Source organism: Syngnathus scovelli, chromosome 20, assembly GCF_024217435.2.
Source record: "Syngnathus scovelli strain Florida chromosome 20, RoL_Ssco_1.2, whole genome shotgun sequence".
Classification (NCBI taxonomy): Eukaryota; Metazoa; Chordata; class Actinopteri; order Syngnathiformes; family Syngnathidae; genus Syngnathus; species Syngnathus scovelli.
In genome coordinates this window covers 7,815,551-7,840,770 of record NC_090866.1, presented here as the reverse complement: position 1 = coordinate 7,840,770, position 25,220 = coordinate 7,815,551, and the positions used below count along the sequence as shown (strand labels likewise).

The 25,220-nt window shown below is 39.8% G+C and overlaps 1 protein-coding gene across 3 annotated transcripts in view; it reads right to left on the bottom strand.

Annotated features, from left to right (window-relative positions):
* LOC125990242 (neurexin-3b) overlaps positions 1-25,220 on the bottom strand; it is a 152,917-nt gene that overhangs the window by 49,764 nt on the left and 77,933 nt on the right. Inside the window, exon 1 of one of the 3 annotated variants that reach the window (XM_049757154.2) lies at positions 13,076-14,477. The exons of 1 other annotated variant lie outside the window; for it this stretch is intronic. In XM_049757154.2, the coding sequence (XP_049613111.1) occupies positions 13,076-13,322 (247 nt within the window). In that variant the 5' untranslated portion in view covers positions 13,323-14,477. Of the gene's footprint in view, positions 1-13,075; positions 14,478-25,220 lie in introns of those variants that run through there. One more of the 3 variants, XM_049757153.2, reaches the window with a different exon arrangement.

Here is a 25,220-nt window from a genome sequence, read left to right as displayed (position 1 = left end):
AGAAGGGTTGATGCTGTGATCCATGCAGCGTTCGAGGATACAATAGCAACCCCGTCTGCTACTGCGGCGGTCGAATTTTTGGCTAGCGATAACGGGGATAAAAAAAAAGTGAAAGCGCTCAAGTGAAAGAAGAGCATAGACAAACAAAAGCAGCAGGCCAATGTCATCTTGAGATGGCTAAATGACACCATTTGTAGAGCTTGGCAATCCCTTAAACCTGATTGACAATTCTTTCCATCTCCAGAATATACATTTTGTTGATTTTTATTTTCCAAAATTTCTAACAAAGGTTTCTCCCCTAAATTTCTATCTTTCATAATGCATGAGAATGTGAGCGAGAGTGTGTGAGGCATATCACTTGAGGGACAGATCACCCAAAACCCTGCAGAGGATTAAGCCAAGCAGATCCCCCAAAAGAATAAAGCATTCAAAGATGGCTCAGACTGGAAGCGTATTTTATAATTGAATCTTCCCTTGAGGATGGCGGAATTCTCTTTTCAGTCTTTGTTTGTCTTTGCAATGACCGAAAAGCCTAGTAAAAGATTCTATCCCAAGATCTACCAAAACCAAGCATGATATAATTCCTAATTTGGAAAGTTTTTTTAAATCAATCCAGTCCAACTAGACTTTGCAGTACTGGGAGGTGACAATATAGAAATATTTTTTCTCTCCTATTGAGACAGATAGTATTGCAGAGTCATTTTTCAGTACATGTCAACAAACCGCAGTGGCAAATGGATTTTGACATTTGCCTCAGATTGGCTGTGCGCAGAATGTAATGAGCCGCAAAAGATTGACTCTTTGTCAGACTGACTGTCATATTTCTACCAAGCAGCCCTCTCAAGCATTTTCTGGACGGGGTAGTTAATTTGTGTTCACACAGTACCTTTGAGGCTCTCACCAACTTATCGTATTTTCCGCACTGTAAGGCGCACCTAAAAACCTCAAATTTTCTCAAAAGTGCGCCTTATAATCAGGTGCGCCTTATATATGGATCAATATTGAGCCACTACAGCAGGCGTGTCCAAAGTCCGGCCCGCGGGCCAAATGTATATATATCTTATATATGGACAAAGTTTGGGCCATTCATTGAAGGTGCGCCATATAATCCTGTGCGCCTTATAGTGTGGAAAATACGGTAAGTTGTTTTAATTTGATTCATTCTTATTTTTATTTATATTTTATTTCACATAACACCTTGAAATGAACTGGACTCAACTGCTCGAACATGAATCACATTTAATATGCAGTCTGCAGCGTCCTTTCAGTTTCTTTTTATGGATACAATGAAAAAAATCACCTGTAATTTCCTTATGGAGTCAGCAGGAGACTTTCCGAACAAGCTTTTACAGTAGCAGCTGCAGCTGGCTATTTATGTCCAGACTAAAACATACAGAGACTTGAGAAACTAATGAGGAAGTAGTAAAGCACAATTTTTTTGTGCCCACCTTGTTTGATTGCAACTTTTTAAATTTTGGGCTGGTTTCATGCATCTATTGATTTAAAAGACCAACTTAGCTGAAGTTGGGAAGGCTCGGTGGAATTTAGAGGGTACTGGCATGGAACAAGCTGGCCACTCGATATCTTAGCTTAATTAAGGGCAAAAGCAAAAACGTGTGAGAGAGATTTACTGATACTCACGGGAGGTTGAACCAAGCGCTTACCCAGTTACATTCTAGATAGTGTTTTAAAAGACAAGGAAACTTTTAAGTGAATAAACTAGCTGGATTTAACAAATCATATCCTGAGGGAATACTTTAGCAGCCTCTAATAAGTACAATTTCATGATAGTGAAGAAGCAGATTTTTGTTGAATAAAAACTTGTGGTCAGTGGAAGAATTATAAAGATGGTTACAATTTAAATAATACTGTGGGGCTAATAAATAAATACAACAAATTAATAAAACAAGTAAGCCTAGAATCTACCAAGTACCTTTACGGCTTATTTCTCTTCACCTTTCCCTATTGGCCTTTTTTCTTAACTCAATTTCTTCCAGAATATCTATCTCCATTCCAGCCGTACCAGCCAGCTCCGGTTGCTCCCTTTGAAGATGTACTTAGCTGCACTGACGAGAAATGTAAAGCAAGTGATGGCAGCTTTCAACAGCTCATGAAAGGGAAAAGAAATCTTCCTCTCTGTGCGAGTGAAATGGATTGGAAGGGTAGGTGGTGGTTGTGGTGGTGGGGGGGTGTTGCAGGGCTATGGGCGGTGAGGACAAGGACTCTAGGCAGAAGCTTACTTCAATCCCTCAGCTGCACTTAGCGTACATTTGTGCTCACACAATACTTGAAAATGAGTAAAATGTAACGAACGTACAAACAGTCGCCATGGTTTCATCATGCACATGGAGTATTCTTCCAACAAATATCCAGAAAATGTTTTCCTCAGACACCATGCGATTGAATCTAACTGTTCAATTCATAAAATTAAATACCGTAAAAAAAAATGCTCAAATTTTGAACCCTGAATCACAAATTATAGCTGGTGAGGCTTATAGTCCAGTGCGGCTTATAGTCGGAAAATTACAGTAATTACTATTGTGGAGATAATTACAGGCACATGAGCTAGCTAGGTAGCTATCAAGCTAATAGAAAGGCAAGCTCAAGTTCTGGAACCATTGATGGTCTAGACAGGAGTTTTTGTTGTATCAAAAAGAAGACTTCAATGCATGGGCAGCGCCAAATACCACAATCGCACCACAGGGTACCGTTTTACTGCAGTGTTGGATTATGAATACTGATGAAGATTTGTTTTTCCCTGCTCATGCAGACAATCAATAAGAGCACATATTATCTACGATAAATAGGACTGGAATTAGTTGTCTGGCTTTGCAATGCACAACACTCCCTTCATGAGATGAGAACATATCGTATGATTTCCATGAAAAGCAAGACGTAAAAATGATTTTATTCCATGAAGAGTGTCAGGGAAGTGACAGAAATGACTGGAGGGCATACTCCATCTTACAAAAACAGAATATACGGCGTACAGCTCAAGAACTAGCCAACCTGACAAGCCGTTGTAAGAAATGATAATGAGAAATCATCCAACATGTCTTCGGATGAAACATTTGATTCTGTCGAAAAATGAGATTGCTTTGATCAAGCGAAACTTTTATTTTGTTGTCAAGTGTTTCTGTAGATTTTTTAATCACGCAAGAAAAGGGAAGTAATACATTTTTCTATATAATGCACAGATTAGGAATGTTTTACTATAAATTACTTTTAAATATTTATTCACATCAGTGAGGTTTTGCTCCTTTTGTATTAACCAACCGGTTTATTTTTGCTGGCAAAGCATTATGCTTTTTTTTGGGCAGCATAATTTCTTATAAGATAAAAAGTATTTTTATGCATTCAAATATATCTCCTTCAAAAGTGCAGGTCTTATAATTAAAGCGCAAACATCCACTTAAGGCTCTTTAAAATGCAATTAGATTTTGAACCTCAGTGCCACAGAGTAAGGTTACTAATTATTATTGTTGATTGCACTAAGCCTCCAATTATCCCAAACATACATTCTGATCCAATTAAAAATGGCAGGTTGAAGTTTACACATTGGGTGGCTCTGTGACCGAGTTGTGGCTACAAGTGTTGCTTCCTCTGCACACCTCACACAATCGTCATTTTGACACTCCTTGACTTCCATTAAAAAAAAAAAAAATCACGATTATTCAGCCAGAACACATCACAACAACACTCATATTTCTCCTGAGACTGGGATAAATGGATCATTCTCACACTACCAATAAATCAATAAAACATTAGGCTGAAGAAAAAAGTGAATCCCACAAGAACAGCGGCAGACAGCGAAAGGGTTGGGAAACCAAAAAAGGCTCCTCCCCTTTCTGTAGTCTGAGTGTTTACTAGCTTGACTTCTAACAAACAAAGCAGCATGGATCCAAAACTTGACCCAAAAATATTTACCCAAACTGAAAGCCTTGCTAGTATCAATAAAAAAATCTCCTCACAGGAGCCAAAGCTGCATCAAGTGCTCAAAGTAAATTAAGTGGTGTGAACTTGACACAGCAACCTCAAGGTCCTGAAAGTTAAACTATTTGCTTGCTTGCTTCTCCTTGCAGGAATAACAGATCGATGCTTGTTGATGGTGTGATTGAGGCAACTTCCCTCTCCAAATATTTCCACTGAGCAAATTTCCCACTTTGCATTAAGTACAACCTAACCTTTAGTTCTTGAGAAGACAATTTTGAAATAAATAAAACACATATACTGGAGATTCAGATTTTGCTGCTTATTATAATACCGTAATTTCCGGACTATAAGGCGCACCTAAAAACCTAAAAAAAAAATTAAAGGCCGACAGTGCGCCTTATACTCCGGTGCGCCTTATATATGGACAAAATTCCTAAATTTAAACTGGCCCGAAACATTGTGTCATAAAATCAATCATAAGTGGCCCGCTGAAGACTATGAATCATGAATCAAAAAGACTATGGATCATTATTTTGTGATTATAAAGTAATTTGTTGCGTCTGAAGTTGAAATAAAAAAGATAAAATGGAGAATGATTTGATTTGGATTAAAAATCTGACATGATGCATTAATGGTGCGCCTTATAGTCCGGTGCGCCTTATATAAGGACAAAGTTTTAAAATGGGCCATTCATTGAAGGTGCGCCTTATAGTCCGGAAAATACGGTAACCAAAATGTAGCGAAAGCATTCAGCTTTTATTTTCTGTGGCCAGCTCATTCAAGAAGTGGTTGAAAAAGAGGAAAAATAGGTGAGTCAACTGCCAATGAAGTTTTGACGTGAAATATAGCCGAGAGAGGAACTGCCCAACTTGATCTGGAAATGAAAAAGATAGATTGTAGGGTAGCGGTGACAAAATGGGTTGTAAAAACGCATTGGGAATCTCAGAAAAGAGTAAAGAAGAGTGACTTATGAAGCACCAAGTATTACTTGTCAAAAGTCACACTTTCCTCTCCAGGGACACAAATTCCTGTTCTTTCCTAAAGGCCAATAGCACTCCACCTTGCCAATTATGTCCTTTTGCTAGGAGCTATCTCGCCGTCCCTGACCTTTTTCACGCTATTCCCAACAGGCTAGACTCCAAGCCGCCACTTTCTCGCACATTATCCATTGCAGTATTGACAGCACAAAGACAAAGGGGGGAGGGGGGTTGTTGATTTTTAATCACATCACAGCATGGAAGAAATTGTTATCTGTGTGGTCGTCTTGGCTGTACTCCAATTACCGTATTTTCTGGACTATAAGACGATAGTTTTTTGCACAAGCTTTTATATTCCAGTGCGGGTTATCTATGGATTTTTTTATGATATTGTATGATTTATGCATATTCTCTTATATGGAAACTAAACATTAAAACACCTGCGGCTTATAGTCCAATGTGGTTTATATATGAACAAAACGGGATTTTACCCGAATTTTAGCTGGTGCATCTTATATTTGGGTGCGGTTTATGGTCGAGAAATTACGGTAGATTGTGCAGCTGTACTTAATACTATGAGAGGTTAAAATTTGTGATTAGTTAATGGTTTCAATTTGAATGAAAACTCCTTGGCAATTTTGTTGTTGTTGCACATTTCACACACACACAAAAAAAGGCCGCATTTCTGGATAATCCATGTGTTGACTGAAAATGCTGCTTAGCTGTGAGTTTCCACATCCATTTGCAAAACGTGAACTGGTCAGGCTGTTTCAGGCTCCAGTGCTTCCTGATGGGCCGATTTAGCAGAGCTCCATAACCCAATCAAATTACAGATAATTAAAACCAGAAACCCATTTAAAATCCAGAGGGTGGTTGAAAAGCATTAATGTGAGAAATCAAGCAGATGGCTCTAAAATATTCAGATAATCCACACACAATATGCACTTTCTACATTTTTGCTTCTCTCATCTCGCTCGTCTCAATAGTCTTATTTTTACATGCACGATGTAGGCGTGATTAAATATTTGTGAGCTCTCTAAATACTTCACATGCTTTACAAAGCTAATGGAAATCACGCCGCTGTCTGAATCAGACCTTCAACTTTAAATTGAATGTCTCTACTCTATTTGAGAGCCACAGGAGGATGAAAGGAACACGTGACGGGCCCTTTATCTTCTTGCTCATGAGGTTCTAACCAGAGGACCCGCAGTTGCTTCTAATGCCACTGATCTGGATCGTATTCATTAACGCTGGTATATGTGAGCCTGGCGTGCTCGGGTGCATGTGGTTCAACATGTCGCCACTCGACCGGAAAAAAAGCTAAGTGGTTAAAAGGCCACTTTCAAATTAAAGTTTGACTGCACTGTCTGGATATTTTTTATTTTTTTTAACTTCAATGTTAGACTATTTGTGTTTCCCCAAGGAAGACTTTACTAGCTCTCAGACAATATCGTATTTTCTGACCTTGTTAACAAGTGAAGGCGCTTGTGCGATCTCACACGTTTTGTGTATTCCTAAGGATGTTGTATAGGTTATAGTATATACCGTATTTTCCGCACTATAAGGCGCACTGGATTATAAGGCGCACCTTCAACGAATAGCCAATTTTAAAATTTTGTCCATGTATAAGATATATAGTACATTTGGCCCACAGGCCGGACTTTGGACACGCCTGGTGTAGTGGCTCAATATTGATCCATATATAAGGCGCACCTGATTATAAGGTGCATTGCCGGCTTTTGAGAAAATTGGAGGTTTTTTAGGTGCGCCTTATAGTGCGGAAAATACGGGATACAAACTGTAAACCACACCACACTGAATAATCTGCAACAATACCGGACAAGAAATCCCAATTGTCTTTACTTAGCATAATGTGACATTAAGGCCACGCATTTTATTCAAGAGCAAAAAGACGACATCAAGACAAAAAGGACCTTTTGCTGCAAAGCCTACACTATGGGCTATTAAACAATACTATAGCGCCTACAGCTAATAGCTCGACCGATAGATCATTTATTCATCCCGTGAGGACAATACACAGCAGGTAAGGTGACATCATTTCTTTTATAGCTGTGTGTCATTAAAAGTTGCAATCATGAATCTACTCAGCCAGTGAGTGACCAGATATGTCTGGTACTACTGGACTATAATAATAATAATAATAAATAATAATAATAATAATGATAATAAAACAAATAAATATAATAATAATAATACATATAATAATAATAACAATATTAATGATAATATTAATATTTTCCTTCCTTATTCGTCTGAACACAGATGCGGCTATTGTGCCTCTTCACTTAATCAACAACCACCATAAGATTCAATGTAGCACTTTGGTATTGATTTGGCTCTCCTCTGTGGTCAATGGTGACTCGAATAATAAGGTCTATTTCCACATCAGTTCCACTGTTAAAGGTCAGGGAAGACATTTTTTGTCACTTTGAATCATTCATTGTAAAGTGTCAGGAACGATTACTGATGGCTTGCATTGGTGCAGATTTGTGGAATTCTTGGTAGTTGATAAAACAGAGCCAGTGCCACCAAATAAACCCAAATTTGACATTTGCAAATTGTGCTGATGCCGCCTGGAATGGCACTGATATGCACATTATGGAAAGTCATTGGGGGTGAATATCTCCTTGGCTCTCCAAGACTCTGATAAGCTCTTCTCCGGCCACACAATGGGGGGGCGGGGTTCATTTCTTCTGTCTGTCCTGCATGTCTTCTCACAATCCAGGCCAAATGGGCCTATTTCACTCTAACGCTGTCACGAACGGCGCTCAATCCATTTCAAGCCTGCGGCTTGCCATTAAAACAGCTAGCAAAAAAGGAGCTTGGCCGTAGAGTTTAATATGGAGAAACTCAAAACAAGAGCCTTAGATGTATAAAGAAGGAAAACAAAGTGAGCAGTGGCTATTTATAAAGATGAATGGCTTCAGCGGTTGTGGAATTAACGAGAGCAACAAACCGCCGCGCGTGGGCATCATTGTTTTGATTACATTCAGGTAACACATGGCTGAATACTCGCTTATGGATCCGAGCTAAGCCCGTCTCGCTCATATGCGGCTTTCGCAATCTTCACCTTTCTTCTGCCAAGCTCTTTTCATGTTGGTCCAATGAGATGAATCAGAGGAAACGGTCTTTCGAGGCAGTCAATTGGAGCAACACAATGGTGAGTTATCACTTGTTAGTTGGACAACAATAACTCACACAGGAAGTACCGTATTTTCCAGACTATAAGGCGCACCTAAAAATCTCAAATTTTCTCAAAAGCCGACAGTGCGCCTTATAGTCCGGTGCGCCTTATAGTCTGGAAAATACGGTACTGTTCAATACTGGACCGTATTAAGGAACTTTTATCTGTTATATTTTAATGCTTGTGACGGCATCATCCAGTTCATTGCACGGAAAACTAGCGCTGAGTAATTTTATGAAGGACACGAGGAGTGAGCGAGTCACATTTGGGGTAGATGTAGCAGCTACTGGATGTTTGCGTCAACTGCGATGATACAAAGTCACACTATTCCAGAACCAATCTCTCAAGGAGATTACCAGTGCAAATATATACACACACACAAACACACACACAAAAAAACCCTCATCTTGTGTTAGTAACGACACATCAAACACATCATCCGCAAATTCAAACCGCACTAATCTGATTTTCTGTTCAAAACACACACAGTCAGCATCTTTGGAGATTATAATTTGGCATAATATCAGTTTTGCAATTAATACGTTGGCCTGGTTTTGATTTTTTACTTTTTTTTATAAATCAAATCAATCTGACTCTCACCCATCGTGCAACGCACACCAAGATTTATAAATAAACAACATAAGGAGCTTCCAATCAATCTCAGGCAGATATGCTGCTTGCACTTGGATCCTATTAGTGAAGATAATTTACTCACTGCTTTTGAAACCTCTTTCTGGCATTTAAACCACAAATGGAACACTTGATGGAAAGAAGAACTGTAATAGAAATTGAGATTGGATTGGATCGTGTCTGTTTTTGATCTGGTTGTCGTCATCGAAGAAATAACATCCTTCCAGTGCTGCTCTGTTCGTTTTTAACGACAAATTCAAGTCCATCATTTGTGATCAAACTGCTGCTAAAGCAACATTTGTGCCATTTACAAGCTTGCACTTTCCTAAAACACCCCACAAGCCACTTCCCTCTTTCTCCCAATCAATAACTCTTATCGGTAAATTCAATGCTGCCAATGAGGTTCTCCAAGAATATTTTATTCTTTCGAATCCTCACAAGGTTATCCTTTCGTGGACCCGTTCAAAATTGCTTCAGAGTCATTTCCCCCCCCTTGCACATTACCGCTCTCGTGTCCTCTGTACGTCCGCGATAGTGGCGCTAGCAAAACGATATCACGTTTCAGCCGGCCATGGAGCCTCACGGCCAGTTCTGCCTGTTTGCTGAGGGACTTCCGAAAATCCCAATGCAATATACTCTCAGTGAATCTAGGCAAGCCCACTAGCTCCTTTAGAACCTCTCAGATAGTCTCTATATTTCTTTTCTCCTATCACTCTGTGATCTCTTTTTAAATATTTCTCCAGCTTTTTCTTGTTTGAAGTCACATGTACTTTTTTTTCCCCCCCATCACTCTGCTATGATAAATAACAGCTTGGCAGAGCGGCGGAAGAAACTACAAATGGAAAGTTTGCAATTTTTCAGGGGATAAATTATGAGTTGGTTGTAAATGAGAGGAGGAATATCAATAAGCCTTGGATAGCTGTCTAACTGAGCACGTTGTTTCATTTATCACTCCTGCCGAGATGACGGGAAATTATTTTGATAAACTCACATCTAAGGGAAAATTATTTCTTGATACGAATGTTACATTCATTTCGTCATGGCTCTGGTGCTAAGACAGCTTGCTGAGCCTAAGGGGAAGATAAAACTGGCAAATTATTGTCCATGGCAGTGCTGTCAATACCCCTTCACGCAGATTCAAGAATCAATTAGTGAGATACTAATTACTGCAGTCACACGCTTCACGAAAGTGATGGGAGAGTGAAGGAGGTGGGACTCCGCTGTCTGTAAATCATTCAGCTGCAGTCTTCAAGGTCAGTGTTTGGAGCAAATGTGGCTAATAATGTCCCTGTGGCTTCAATAAAGTAGATTGACTCAAGTCACGTGGAGACAGACGCAAAAAAAAAAAAAAAAAAAAAAAGAGAGGTCTGAGGTCCAGCCACCTGTTGTGAGGGGAGACAATAATGAGCTCGGACTGAAGTCACTCAAAGGCCGGAGGGCCAATCGTTAGTCCACCTCATGATGTCATTGAAGATCCCATCAAACACGATTCATGACTCCTGTCTAATCCTAAGAGGTTTTCGTTGCAGACGCTACGATGCCAGAGAAAAACAAGAGTGACTAACTACGGACTTCACGCTTAAATGATTCTTCCACACAGATTAAATTTTCTGCGTAAAGAACTTAACATTTAAAGAAATAACTACAAATAAAAGGAATTTAAAATAGAATTGCTGGATCAGCCTGTGGTGAGTCATTTCCCCCAAAGAAGCAGTTATAGGATTAAGACGCTTTTATAATAATGAACATATATTTTTAATAGAATGCCCCCGTCCGTGTACATAGGATGTCAAATTTACTGTCAGTGAAGCAAAGCTATTATGTTGCAATGAGGCTTTTGTCCTCTGTGAGTTGTAGCGTGCAAATTAATGAATATACAATGTTGGAACGGCGGGAAAAATACTCTATCTTAATATTGTGGACTGAAAATAGGGGTGGGAATCAGCTAAACATTAAGGTAATGCGCTTACCACCTCCCACTTCTCTATGGCAGCATGACAAATTGCACTGTCAATGCAAGATAAAAAAAAAAAAAAAAAATCCATCCGGGGTAAAAAGAGGTCAGAGAAGATGGTAAAAAGCTTAATTAAGATATCAAAATGGTCCTTGCTATTGATTGGCTGTCTAAGGAGTGCCAGGAGGTCATGTGAGAAAACAATGCTATGCCTTTGAATTCCAAAAAAAACAATCCTTAGGTGTTGCCATCAGAAGTGAATCATGGAATAAACATCGGTGGACTTAGTTTGCAACACAAGGCCAAACAAACCCTTGCTTTAGTAGAATAAATCATATAACCTCCTACAGATATCAAATATGTTTTTCCAATACATAGTATAGAACGATAAGTCTTTTAAATTCATTGTTCATAACTTCTGAGACAACACATGGCCTTGCAGTGCACTCCAGCGCCACCTCGATGATCTCACGTTGAGGGGAAACAAATACTGGAATTTGTAGTCATTTCACTTGCACAGTGAAGAAAAAGATTGCTCTTGCCCTTTTTATACTCCTGGGTAAATTCAGAGGTGTTATGATTAAATATATTTCAGTGAGAATGTACAATAAAAGCTGTGTAAGGGCACTGTTGAATTGGAAATGCTTGCATACAGGTGAAAATGTCATTAGGACGATGTATAAAATCTCTTTATAATTCATTTAATAAAAATTTAAAAAAGGCCATATAGTTGTGAGGACTTAACTCTCCACTCACCATCTATTTATAAATATTATGGTTGGTAGTAAGTTGAAAGGTTAAGTGTTATTGCAGCCACTTTGCCATTACATCACATTAATAGCTGGATGAATTTTATATTGAAATAGGTCAGCAATACAAAATCCTCCAAATTGATATTAATTAAGCAAGAGAGGGAGTGATGTATTCATGGAATGACCTTAAATAGATAATAATAAAAAAAATACAAATAAAAAACCTAAAATTAAAAAAAAGGAAAAAAAATCCAAATAAATGAATGAAATAGCTGTGCCATGTTTTTCCTTCCCTAAAGTCCAATTACAAAGTAGGAGAAGCCATCACCATGAAAAGAACGCTTTGTATCATCACTGGACATTTATGCCTTAAGCATATTTAAATTGTTCAACAGATTTTGCATGAGGGTCCCTCATTAGTGCATCATTCCCCGTCAAATCATCTCGTTAACATTTCTGCGTGAACATAAACTGCCTTTCATCGATATAAAAATGCACATAAAGGAGTAAATAAGTGAGCATTAGCAGAAATTGAGAGGCGCAAAAAAAGACGCCTAGTGCTAAGCAGAGCTAAAATGTAGCGGCAAATTTCAACCCAAGCCATCTTAATCGAATAAAAAGTTAGATATCTTTCATAAAAGTATCAATAGACCTTATACTTCATATGATAAGTTGTAAAAATTGTTCAGACATGCTGCTTTTTCATCAAAGATGATGAAATCGGGCAGTGCACATTAGTAATGCAGATCCTCTCCTCAGCCCTTTCGCAGCCTGTCAAGCTCATCTGCACCAATCGTGTTCAAATGTGCTGAAAATGAAACCCTTGAAGTGTAAAAAAAAATGGAGTCCAAGAGAAATCTGTCTCAAATGTACTGGGCCAACATATTTGAAGCCCCAATCAAAGATTGATTGATCAATGTGACAACAGACTGTCAAAATAGTCTTTTTTTTTTCCCGTGCCATCAAATACATGAGACACTGAATGTAAGACAATTAAAAAAAAAATCAAAAATACCTTGTCATCACTATTATAGGCTATGAGAAATATTTGGTAAATTCATAGAAATTAATCAATTGAGAGTAGCAGGTGTAACATAACACATTGATTCTTAATTATAGCTTAGTGTTGCGCAACACAATGAAAAAGCAAATATATTGTTCTGATAATAAACACTCCTCCCAACTGCCCTTGTAGAAGCTTATGTTGCAAGCAGTTCACATTACGTACCGACAAAACCGAAGTCGATAATGAAATGGAAGTCGATGATCATGAGCAACAGCCCACCCCCTCCCCTCTGACTCGACATCTTTAACGACCATGTAAAAGGGTAATTAAATGTTAACTTGATAAATGTTCTTCAGAAGTGTGAAGACACTTAAAGAGAACCAGAAGGAGATCATTTAGCATTGATGCTTAAATCTCCAGCTGAGAGTTTTACTTCCTCTCACAGGCAACCAACAAATGGAGTCAAATGATGCATGGCTCTATAATAAAGTATATTTGCTTATTTAGACGTTGGCATCGGGAAGCGAGTCAGTAAAATAATATTGAAACGATTATCTACGGATGGCCTCAGCTCGCTGACATTATTCAAGATGAGAAACAGTCCAAGACCGAACTCACCGTGTCCAACTCGTAGCGAGGCCGGCGAGCGATACATGGACACAGGTGGCTGATGGTACCTGGACACTTGAGGGCCCTGTGAGTACTCTGGTTGGGAGAGGGCGGGGGATTGGGGGGATCCAGGGGTAGGAGACAAGAGATGGAGGTCTGAGGAGCCAAAAGCTGAGCTGAGCACCGTCCATCCAACTGTCCAAAGCAACATCCAGAACAGGTGGTGGCCCTCCACAGCTTTTCCTTTGGGGAGCATGGCTCACGCCCCCACCCCTTCACGACGATTCAAAAGAAAAAAAAGGAGGAAAGTCCACAACAAAATGAAGACTCCAATTGATGGAAAGTGGAAGATCTTCGCTTTGAATCCCAAAGTATCTGTGGTGATGAGAGCATAGACGGGTTTTCTGTGCCTATGAGCCGCTAGCGGCACCTGGAATGGGTTCCCTGCGCTCCGTTCTTCACCTGCGGGCAGAATGAGGAGCGGAGGGGGAAGGGAGGGGATCGAGCCTTCTGCCAGTCTCGCTTCGCCACTGCGCTGCTCCACTCTGTCAAGCCACTGATATCACACAGCGAGACCGGGGAGGAGGGAGGGATGCAAGGAGGAGAGGAAAGAGAGAGAGAGCGATAGAGAGAAAGAGATGGGGAGCCCCACACGCGCCAGCACAGGCAAACTGTCAAGATTTTTATCTCAATCGTCTCCGCGGCAGAAGGCTGGCTATGGTTCGCCTAATCCGGCGCATTTCACTTTTGGGAAGTTTAGATAATATTTACTGAATTACTGGACTCCCTTTCTACCAGCACTTTTTTGTTTTACAGATCTAATCCAAAAGAGATGACAAAGCGGAGCTAAGATAAGAAACAATGAAGACAGAGCGAGATGTGAGGGGATGATAAGTGAGGGCTCAGGTGAATTTAAGTGAGGATGACGGGACGGAGAAAATGAAGGAGGTGGCAAGTGGGCCAGCTCATGCAAATCCTCCTCGAGGGTGCGGGGAAATCAAGGTATTGGGAAGCCATTGCAGAAAAGTGGCCTACTCGGAGGAGAGGCGGAGCGTGCAAAGACAGCTGGGATTAAAAAGAATGACAAGTCAAGATTGAAACCGATAACGTTCTCTGAAGCTCGTTTGAAATGAACAAGATGTCACTTCATGACAGCATCTTTATTTTTAATGGCTCTCAAATGGCCTATTGAAAAAAACTACCCGGGAAAGAACATCAAAATAAAAGTACCGTAAAAAAAAGTCGCGGCTTGTAGTCCAAAATTTACGGTAATATGGAGGAAAAACAAAAAAAGTTTAATTATGTAAAAAAAAAATATTTTACTGTTAAATCTGTGTAGCCCTAGTTCAGCCTCTCCAATATTTTATTTGATATTTTCAAATATATGATTTTCTCAGCCCCCTCCCCACCCTTTGCATTAGTCAAGCCCCCTTTGGCCCTAGAAGAAAAAAATCCCTGGAGCCGTGCCAGAGTAGAAGCAAGTAGCCGTCCGCTGTGACTACTTATTGCTGAGTGAGGCGGAAGAGGAGATGGCTAAGCGCCGGCAGCAATGCGCGTGCACTCGTCTGCTGACGTCCAGCCCACTGGTCACTGACAAGCTAACAAAACCAAGGTTTGTCATTGGCCGATCACAATGTCTTGCCGGATGAGAGCTGTCTGTAATTTTTCTCCTCCACATGAGCTAAAATAACATCAGCCTGACAGTCCCCAACCAGTGCAATGTAAAATAATATTAGTGTATGTTTTTATTTATATTTAACATGACTGCGGTTTACACATTTATGAGCTCAACTTAAAACTGACTAGTTACTGAAACGATTTAGGAGATTGAAGTATCCCGATGGCCGAGTAGTTACGGTGTAAAATATCAGATGCAGTGTGATGATGGACAATTGCAGAAAATAAACCTTAATCCACAAGCTCTATGTTTTTTTTGTGCATTAGTCATCCTGTTCCTTGCCGTTATTTATTTCAGAGAGCACTCTTATCTGAGACACCCACAGGCACAGTAATTGTGGTGCGTGTTGGGAGCAGAGAACACAGGGATAATGTTTCCTGGGCAAATGAGCGACAATGGAAAGAAGACATTCTGACATTCACTGGTCTGTGTAAGAGGGAAAAAAAAAAAAAAAACAGCGGCATCTGAGAGAATTCATACAACACACAAACATTGTGACTGGAGCCACGACCCATTGATGTATTACATCTTCTCAGACCATGTAATGGAGGATGATGTAGTGATGGGAGTTTGAATACAAAGCAGATTTGTAGAGTGAGTCCAAGCAAACGACATTTATATAAAGTATTTGGTGAATTTAAAATGTAAATGCTCTAGGATTGACCCCTGCGGAACTCCATGTTCCAGTGTGAATTAATATCAATTTAAACCAGCAGTACAGAGTGTATATAAACTATATTAATTTTTTTCTGTTCAGAAAAGAATCTTGGCAGTGTTTATTCTTTCACTGACTTGGTAATGAACTGTTGTCAGGATCAGTGCTAATTAGCGCTTTACACTTGGTGGTGTGTCTGTGTGACAGCTTAAGTCTGTTTGGCAAAACATCTCAGTGTCATGGAGTGGGCACACAGTAGAGGATGGATTAAAAACTCTTTAATTCAATTAAATACACAACTTCTGAGTCATCAGTCTGAAACACTGCAGAGGACCACGTGCACAAACTGCAACACAAATTGCCTGTGAAAATTCTATTAATATATCTGATAACTAAAAATACAAACGCTAGCTTCAGCATTGGGTAAAGCCAGACACTACAAAGACTGTCAAATACAGTAACAATGGGAATACTGCTTTTAAGACTTTCTTCAGTGCGTGTTCACATCAATGAATTGGGAGCGGGTTTTTTCCCCCCCCGCAACTCAGCAGTTCTCACACAAAGAAAAATGTGCTTTCCAAAATCCACCTAATACGAGAGGGACCCAATAGAATTCCATTGGCATTCAGCGACTGCCGCAATGTTTATCACAAGGTTTTAATATCGCTAATGCCCTCTGTTTTGTGTTGAAGCACATCTGCAACTAATAGCTTTCCTCTCCTTTCATTTCTACACATGCACGTTGGACTCGTCCACTCACCACAAAGGTGCAGTAATCCAATCCGTCGCACCAGGACTGCACCCTGACATCCTTAATAATGAATGAATCATAAAAACAAAACTGACATGCAGCAATTCAAATGGATTAAAAATGCAGCAAATAAAATGAATAAATTATAAAAGGCCACCGAGCACCTCGTAGGAGGACAACATGGGGGGAGAAGCAAGCTAAGCTAAAAGAAAAAAAAGGTCAGAGCAGTTACCACAACCAAGGTCACTTCACCACAAGAGTATTATGTTTACCTTACAGCGTGACCTTTTACCTATAGCAGACTGTAAGCTAACGAGAAAAATCCATTTTAGTGACCTCTAGAGTAAAAATAAAAATCCTTATGGTACTAGCAATTTAGATGCAATGAATAAGGATAAAATATTGAGAGAGCATTTGATGCTGTTGTTTTGAGTGAAATCCGTAAAGATGATTGCTTACGATATGTGTTACGGCGTTGAAAAAAAAAATCATTCACAGCTGGAAAATGCTCGCTTAGCTGCGTTACACTTACACATGTTTGCTATGCATGAGAAATACAAAATGTGCACTCAAGGATTGAGGTAGTAGTACAAGCAGATGATGGACGGGATGAAAATAAATGATTTTGCTTCCATTTTTTTCCCAACTGATTGTTTATAGATGATTATTCCCGATCATGCTGATGATATCTCACTTTGGAGTTTTTCCACAAGACCATCTGAGGGTGATCTTGTTCACTTGCCGGCTAAAAGTCAAACTGGACCTGGATTTAACACCTTGGGACTGTACTTCCTCAGGAAACCACACTTCATTTGAAGTACCGCAGATACTCATCTCCTGCACAGTTCCACCACACACACCTCTAGAAAGAGTAATGAGGAGCATGGACTGTGCATCAAAACACACCTAACCGAGCGAGCGAGCAAACAGATGCCGGTTAGAGCAGGTCCCAATGCATCGCAAAGCTTGCTCTCACTCTCAGTGCATCCTAACTCAGAGCGTTTTATATGCAGCAGGGGACTTTCCAGAGGATGATGTAATGCTAGAATATTTAGCATCTCAGCATTTTATTAGCTCCATCGTACAAATGTAGAGTCGAATGCACTAGACCTTTAATAATCTTAAGTTGTAATGCGCCCCGATAATGATATCACGCTTCACCAGATGGGTATAAATTAAAGAGGAAGAGTTTTTTTTAATTACCCCAGGGTAGCTGAATATTGGTCATTCTGCCCTTGTGAGGCTCTGCAGAGAAGCGATAAAATTCAACCACCAGGCCCCTTTGACCACAATCCAGACTGGGTTCTTTCTTCTCCTTTTTGGGTTACCTGTGCACTGGTCCAATTAAAGTTGGCTTAGCTCACCACGAGGCATGCTGGGAAATAGTGACATTTCACACAGGGCGCTCTCATGAATATGAGGTGGAGTAATTAAAGCTGTAAAGAGCTCTGTAAAGATTTGGGAGTCATTTTGAGGTGAAATGAAAAGAGAAACGGGGGGTCAAGTAGACAGCCCAATTAAGATACAAAGACAAGTTCAAGCAGCGCACCCGGCACAATATGGATTTACAAAGCGGAGAGGTTGTATGATTCAATTCAACAGGATGTCTAACATTTTTTTTTTTTCCCTGCTCAAGCAAGTGTTTTTCAAACAGCAATGCTATCAAAGTGGTTGTGAAATACCGTATTGGTCCGAATATAAGACTGAAAAAGTGGGGGTCGTCTGACATTACTAGATGGCCCCAGATATCTTTAAAGCGAATGCTGAACTTAACTCCCCAGGTCAAATCGAACCCCTGTCACAAAGAAGAAAAATAATCAGGGTCGTCTTATATTCGGGCCAATACGGTAACTTTTACCAACCAACTCGGTCCAAATCGAATCCGGACTTTATATGTAAGATGCATAAGAGTGTCAATATTTCAGCTTTGGCTAATGGAGTAGCTACACGTGGCTAAAATAACTCGGGACATTGTTCCTTTTTCTTCGCCAGCTCGAGCTAGCCTAAGTGCAATCCCTGATGGGCCTTGATGAAGGCAATCAAGCCTGAGCAGGAACATCTGCTTGAATGTCTCTCCACATTGCGCATGCTGACGACAGCTTTAGGCTTTTAAACAGACACGAGCTTTCACATCCTTGCATTTTTGCTGCTTTTCTCCATCCGGGGGAAAAAAAAAAGTTGTCTAAATTCATGTAAACACTAAGCACATACACGACACCCGTAAACACCACACTGGAAGTCGTCACACTGGTATGACGACCCGAATTGGGTTTTTTGAACTTGATTTAGATTAATATGCTCTGTACCACAGTGTGAAATATGTGATGAAATAATTATTAATAGGAAACTGTTAATTGGCGTTTTCACAAGTTCTAAAGGGGCCATGTGCATGATAGGGTTTGATTTGATTTGTCTACATAAATTCATCTATTAGCTATTTTAGTGTATTTTGCCTCACAATGTGATATTTCTAAACAGAAACTTCTTAAATATTTGTCACCCCCTCTTACACGGGAATCTGAATATTGACTAATAATTTAGGCTATTCATATTCAGAGATCAACCAAAAAAATCTGTTTACACGGTGGTCTGATCAAATTCCGTTTTGAATGGCAGCTGAATTTCCTTAGTCGGCAACTTCTCAAAAAAAACAAAAAAGTACCATCAATTTTACCTCATCGTTTGCCACGTAGAAGAGCAATTAGACGAGCTCTAGTTTGCTACTTAATTATCGCTCTAATGGAAGGAGAGAATGGCATTTAATTAGTTGGCCCCAGAATTAGACATATTGCACCACAGAGGTAAATGGATTTAATGTTGCAAGGATAAATGGAGTCTGTGGAACGATGTGCGAATGTTTGCACGTGTGCAGCGGCCGTAACGAAGTGTCACAAATTGCTTGATACGTCGTTTTCAGTCTTGTGTCTCCATTTGCCACGTGGATTCATCGCATGACATTAAACACAAATCACAAATGCCTGTGTTAAGTGAAACACGTTTGGAAAGTGGCTGCTATTGTAAAGAAGATACCCCAAAATAGTATGTTCAAACTTTTAGCAAATCAGGCACCGAATCATTTGCATTTTTTGTTTTATGAATTTAATATGAGTAAAAGAAAAAGACGGATACATCTTGCACTTTGTGACAAGCGCATTAATCTGTCTTCAAATCTGGGTTTGAAAAACTACTGGGAACACTGTGCTGTCAAAAGCGGTTATCTAGTTCATCCCCAATTTCTCCTCCCCTGCGTTCTAAGTCACGGTTGCCTCACCAAAACTTTTTACTTTTGATCTTTTGTGGATTACGTGATTCAGCATGTATCCCGTACATATTTCTTTAGTCCATTCTTACACAAGTATAAGTGATGGTACCGTAATTTCCGCACTATAAAGCGCACCGGATTATAAGGCGCACCTTCAATGAATGGCCCATTTTAAAAGTTTGTCCATATATAAGGCGCACCGGATTATAAGGCTCACCTTCAATGAATGGCCCATTGTAAAACTTTGTCCATGTATAAGATATATACATTTGGTCCGTGGGCCGGACTTTGGACATGCCTGCTTTAGCGGCTCAATATTTGTCCATATATAAGGCGCACCTGATTATAAGGCGCACTGTCAGCTTTTGAGAAAATTTGAGGTTTTTAGTTGCGCCTTATAGTGCGGAAAATACGGTACTCTGATTGGGGGATGGAATGATAGTGACAATAAAGACATTAGCAGTGGCGTTTTTTTGTTTAGGAAACCACCATGTCCTGTCTCATAAATAAAGACAAGAATCCATTAAGACTAAAAAGGTGTATCCATTCTCCCTCGTCTCTCATTATTAGGCCATCTGCATCCATTGACGTATACATTCCTCACGGCAAGGCCACGCAGGGCCAATCAGAATGTCGAGAGCGGACATGTTTCATCGCAACAGCCTGCCAATACAGCGGGTCCTCACCTTGATGAGGTCATAAAGATAACGGTGAAGCAGTCATTTGGGAAGCGCATACTTTGGAGACTCAGCGGGATTCTTGAACGGATGCCAGATGCTCGACGCTCGTGTTTACCCTCGTCATTCTTCAGACAGCTTTTTTTTTTCTTAGCGGTGGAGTCACAATAAAAGCCTGTGCTTCTTGAGCTGGAAAATGCCCTCTTGTTCTGCCCACACACTCACAGAAGCTGAGCTGAGGAGAAAATCAGCTTCTCCTTGCATGTCGACTCGCATGCCTGTCTTTCTGTGCAAGCCGATGCTCAATCATTGATGAGGCCAAGTTCTCTGTTATTCATGAAATCACCATAGGATTAAAGAAGAAGCATCGGTAAGAACTTTTAAAAGATAGTTTGCTGCTCCATCGCACCAGACACTAAAAAAAAGTGTAATTTCTTATTTTTTCTTTGGGTGGATTGAGCTAAAATTCGGGGGAAATCCTCTTTTGTTCACATATAAGCCGCACTGGACTATAAGCCGCATGTTTAATTTCCATATGTAAGAGAATGTCCACAAATTAAACAATATCATAAAAATTCAAGATTCAAGAATTTTTATTCACCATGTTTGGGCGAATCATGAAAAAAAAATAATGAAAAAGTAGCGGCTTATGGTCCAGAAAGTACAGTATTTAACAATTTAAGATTTTCCCACTTCCTGCAGTGGGGGAGGTAGACACTCTCCATATTGGAGGATCATATGGTCTTCTCAGTTGGCTGAACTCTTCAACTTCTGATAACGTGCACATACATAGCCCTTGTGAGCTCCAGCTAAATTCCTCTGATAGTGTCTACGTACTTCCGCACATAAACACACCAAAAAAAAAACGCCTGGTGAGACAAGCTGCACTCGGCTGATAAAGTGCTTACACCTTTTTGACATCTCATTCGCTTGCTTCCTGCCCTTTTCTCACTCATGCATATGAAACTTCTCATAGAGACAATTATTTAAATAAATATTAGTTGGCTGTAAGATATAAACTATATACGTTGAGAAAAATCAGCTCCTCATTGTGCCTGACAAAAAAAAAAAAACTTAGTCATGCATTTCGCAGCTCATATTGATGTTGCAGCTATTTCCAGAGGTCTATTAGACAGATGGAAACAACAAAGGGGTGCGAGAGAAACATGTTGCTATGGTAGCACCCAAATGAGTTTGATAATAAATAGATACAACCTGAAATATTTTAGTAGTAGTGATGTCACATCTGTTCCGAAGACACACTCGGAGCCAACCAGGTGTCTTTTAAAGATGACAAACTAAGTTAGATATTCTCAATCTGCTCCATGAATCACAGCAAACCACATTAATCAACACAGATTGATGTTTCCAATTACATTTTGGTTTCAAGTCTCATTAGAGTCTCCAATGCTGACCATAAAGAGAACATCTACCTTCCAAGGTGATTGGTGAGAACCAAATCCTTTTTTCTGGTACACTTTTGTGTCGCTTTGGAAAACAGTTGAGTTTAACTTGAGTTAATACCAGATAGACAACAATAGAACAAAATAGTGAAAATAATCTTTACTCCTTCAAGCACATCAAAAGGTTTCATGGTTTTCATCTGAGCAGCAGGGGAGCGAATCACCAGGCAGACTAAGCTCCGTAGCTCCCTTTCATGAATTTTCCAATACCGCTACACTTTTAATGAAGTCAAATTACATTGAAGCTTCCAAGGAAAGAAGAAATTAATTCAATCCTAGCAGAAACTGGTTGGTTACTTTATACTGGTATGAATCCAAGAAAACATCTCCGTCCGGTCTTGCAATTTGACTTTGCAGAACAATTTGAAATTCCCGTTAAACTGAATGAATAGTGTAAGGTGACCAAAAAAAAAAATGACCACAGCGCATCTATGCAAATTGGAGCCAACTGTCAAATACACGTTGTGACATCTCCAGGGAGCATGTGTAGCCTAATTTGCAAGCCGGTGAGGTGACACGTGGATGTGTCTGGGGAGGGAAGAAGGAAAGGAGGGGCACACTGTGGCCTGTGGCACTGCTCCCTCGCTCTTTCAGTCTCTGCCTACGTTTCTGTCTCTGGAGATCTCTCTCAAGCCGTTCGTCCTCGCTTCCCCTTTAACTTTTCCGTATCCTTTCGCCTTTTAAATCCCCCATTGCTTCTGTTTCCTGTCCCATCTCGTTTGATGAGCAAGGTCGGAGGTGGTGGGGTGTAACGCTGATTTGCATAGGAATGCTAAGTGGGCTAACTACTGGTGCTTGGGAAAAGGATGAACATATGGATATTTTGTGGAAAGGGGTAAAAAAAATTGGGAATCGAAATGAATACATCGCCTTATTCCAAATACGGCTCGACTAGGGCGGAAATTCATCACTCGCCAGCGACACGTCGTAATGAAGCTGTCGTTTGTCTGCCTAATGGCACCTAGGCTCCATCTGTCACTTGAAAGCCAACGCCGACATGCGGCATTCACCTTGCCAGCTCGTCTTTGCTGACAGAGAGCCACACGCGTGACCTTTGTCTCCCAGTACGTGGATGTGTGTTTTCCCGCTAAATCTCTTAGCACACCGCTGCGCTCTCACCGCTAATGCACGCCACTGCTCCAGTTTTGTTGGGGTGTACGTTACATATGACCCGGTTGTCATGAAGCTAGGTGTGCGTCTTTCCAGTCGGACAGCTGGAGCTGAGCTCGCAAGTCTGTCTTTTGGGAGCACTTCATGGCTTTTGCTTCTACTCCTGTGCCAAGGCCTAAAGGCGAACAGTTAACCTTGGGTATATCTAGACCGCTATGCACCAAAACACACCCAAAGTCATATTCACATTGCTAGGTGTAATAAAGTCCAAGAGGTAGACAACCACAAGTTATCTCGATTCCTGCAAACAAGTGGTTAAACGCAATCGATAAAAGTGAGCAAGCTGGGAAATTTCATCGATTTTCACGATGAGCTGCGTTCCGCACATGAAAATATTGATGAGCAAATATAAAGTTGAAATGCAGCAACTATAATGTGGTTTGCATTGACACTATCCAAGGGGGGGCTAAAAATAATTTAGCCTTATGCCAACAATATAGTATATCTGTCAGGAATGTTATTGGTGACTAAGCACAAAGTACCCCCAAGTTAACACCTGTGAAATACGGTGGATATAAAAATATTAACTGCATTTCCCCTCATTTAACACGACACGTTGTAATGTTTATACCTAGCATTGCACAAATGTTATGAGATCAATTCTTGTCCCTCGTAAAGTTGATGTTTTAAAAGAAGCGAGATCGCAGTGTGCCTGACATTTGACCGCTTAAGACTTAAGCGATCTGAGGTGTCAAACTCATTTTTTTTGTGGGCCGCATTGTATATTTATTATATATAATACATGTATGAGCACCTCATATTATATACAGTAAAAGCTACAAAACAAACTGACAAATAACTCGTTTTCAAATCAGATGAGTCATAACTGGTCAAATATTTAAAAAAAATAGATATTAAAAGTGAAGACAATTTGCAATTCTAGTAAAGACACACGAATTTGATGCACAATTTGTCTTCGCGGGCCACATAAAATGATGTGAAATTTAGCGCAAAAAAGTAATTACGGAAAAAAAAAAAAACAGCTGCCCACACAATCATCCATGTCAAGAGGCCACACATTTTACATAAATGAATCCAAGGGAGACAAGTTTTGCATGTCCTTATTTTATCTACTTCCATATAAATTACCTTTGCCGTTATCATTAAGATATATATAAATAAATAATATTTTGCTCTTTTCCAAATTAGTAATGTAGTTCCTGGAAGTGTCAATGATGCCTCCTGTGGGGGGGGAGGGGCTAAGCAGTCTGATTAGGGTGCTGGCCAAAATTACACGTGCTGCATCTACGTGGAGTTAACAGCAGCAGTCTAACTGCCACTTAGGGACATAAAAAAAAAAAGCATGCATAGAATTGACTTCACAAGTGCAAAAATATCGGAAGTTAGAATTTTAGGTTTGTCTTGATTGCTTCATGCAGGTATACTCGTGACACAGCATGCCATTCAAGTGCAATCAGCATCGTGTTGACAGTAAAATATACATCTTGCATGTTCATTTTCACTGTAATCTACATGATTATGTTCAGCCCACATGAAACCGATAAATTCTAAAAATACAGCAAAGTTTAAAATACAGGAAACTTTTTCTCACAGGAATTGAGTCAGTTTTAGTCGAGTTCAGTGGGAGGGTAACTCAAAATGAACTCTATAAACTCACCTGACAGGTAGATGGATTGCTACTGTATAATTGTTTCAATGCTTGTTCAACTTGATAAATGTACAAAGAGAAAAGTTGAGAGAAATAATCAAAAATGATTAACTAAAATGTCCCCACAGCATTGACAACAATATTTTCAAAGATTGAATCTTTAGATTTAGACTTTAAACCCACCATTATTCTAACTTGGAATAATATGTCATTTAAGATATTTGTGTAAAGGAAATTTACAATTTAAAATTTTCTACTACTATTACGTAGTAGGTCAAAATGTATTTCCACTAGAGATGGGTGAATACCGATTCCAGGTATCGGTATCACTACCGATATGAGCCTTATCATTAGATATCGGTACTTGCAAAGACGGCCAATACGGATAATTATGATAATTTTCCAATCAGGAATGGCAAATTAGAAGTCGAGAGAATTTCCATTAATTTCATGCAATTTAAAAAATTGCCACATTGAATGGGCTTTAATTAAAACTGTCATTGTTTATGGGGGTGATAATCGTGGTATCGGCACTTGGTATCGGGTTGGCAAATTGAACGAATATGTTTAAATTTGTAAAAGTAGATGTCTGTGTTCCACTTAGTGCTATAAATTAAAATCAAATAATTACAAAAGTCATAGAAAAACCTCTATTTAAATTTAGTTGAGCATTAATATTTATCGTTTTCAGCGTATTGGTGCCACAAAACCTGTCTTGATGTCATTATCCGGACAGTTCAACTCTCCTCATTTGTCTTTTGTCATATTATTGAATGAACACAGTCAGAGGTTATAATTGCCAGCATCCTCCTCATCCTACTTCCATCCCGCCATAAACAAATCAATGCTACCCTGACAAACAGCATCGCTAGCAACGTGCATCATGTTC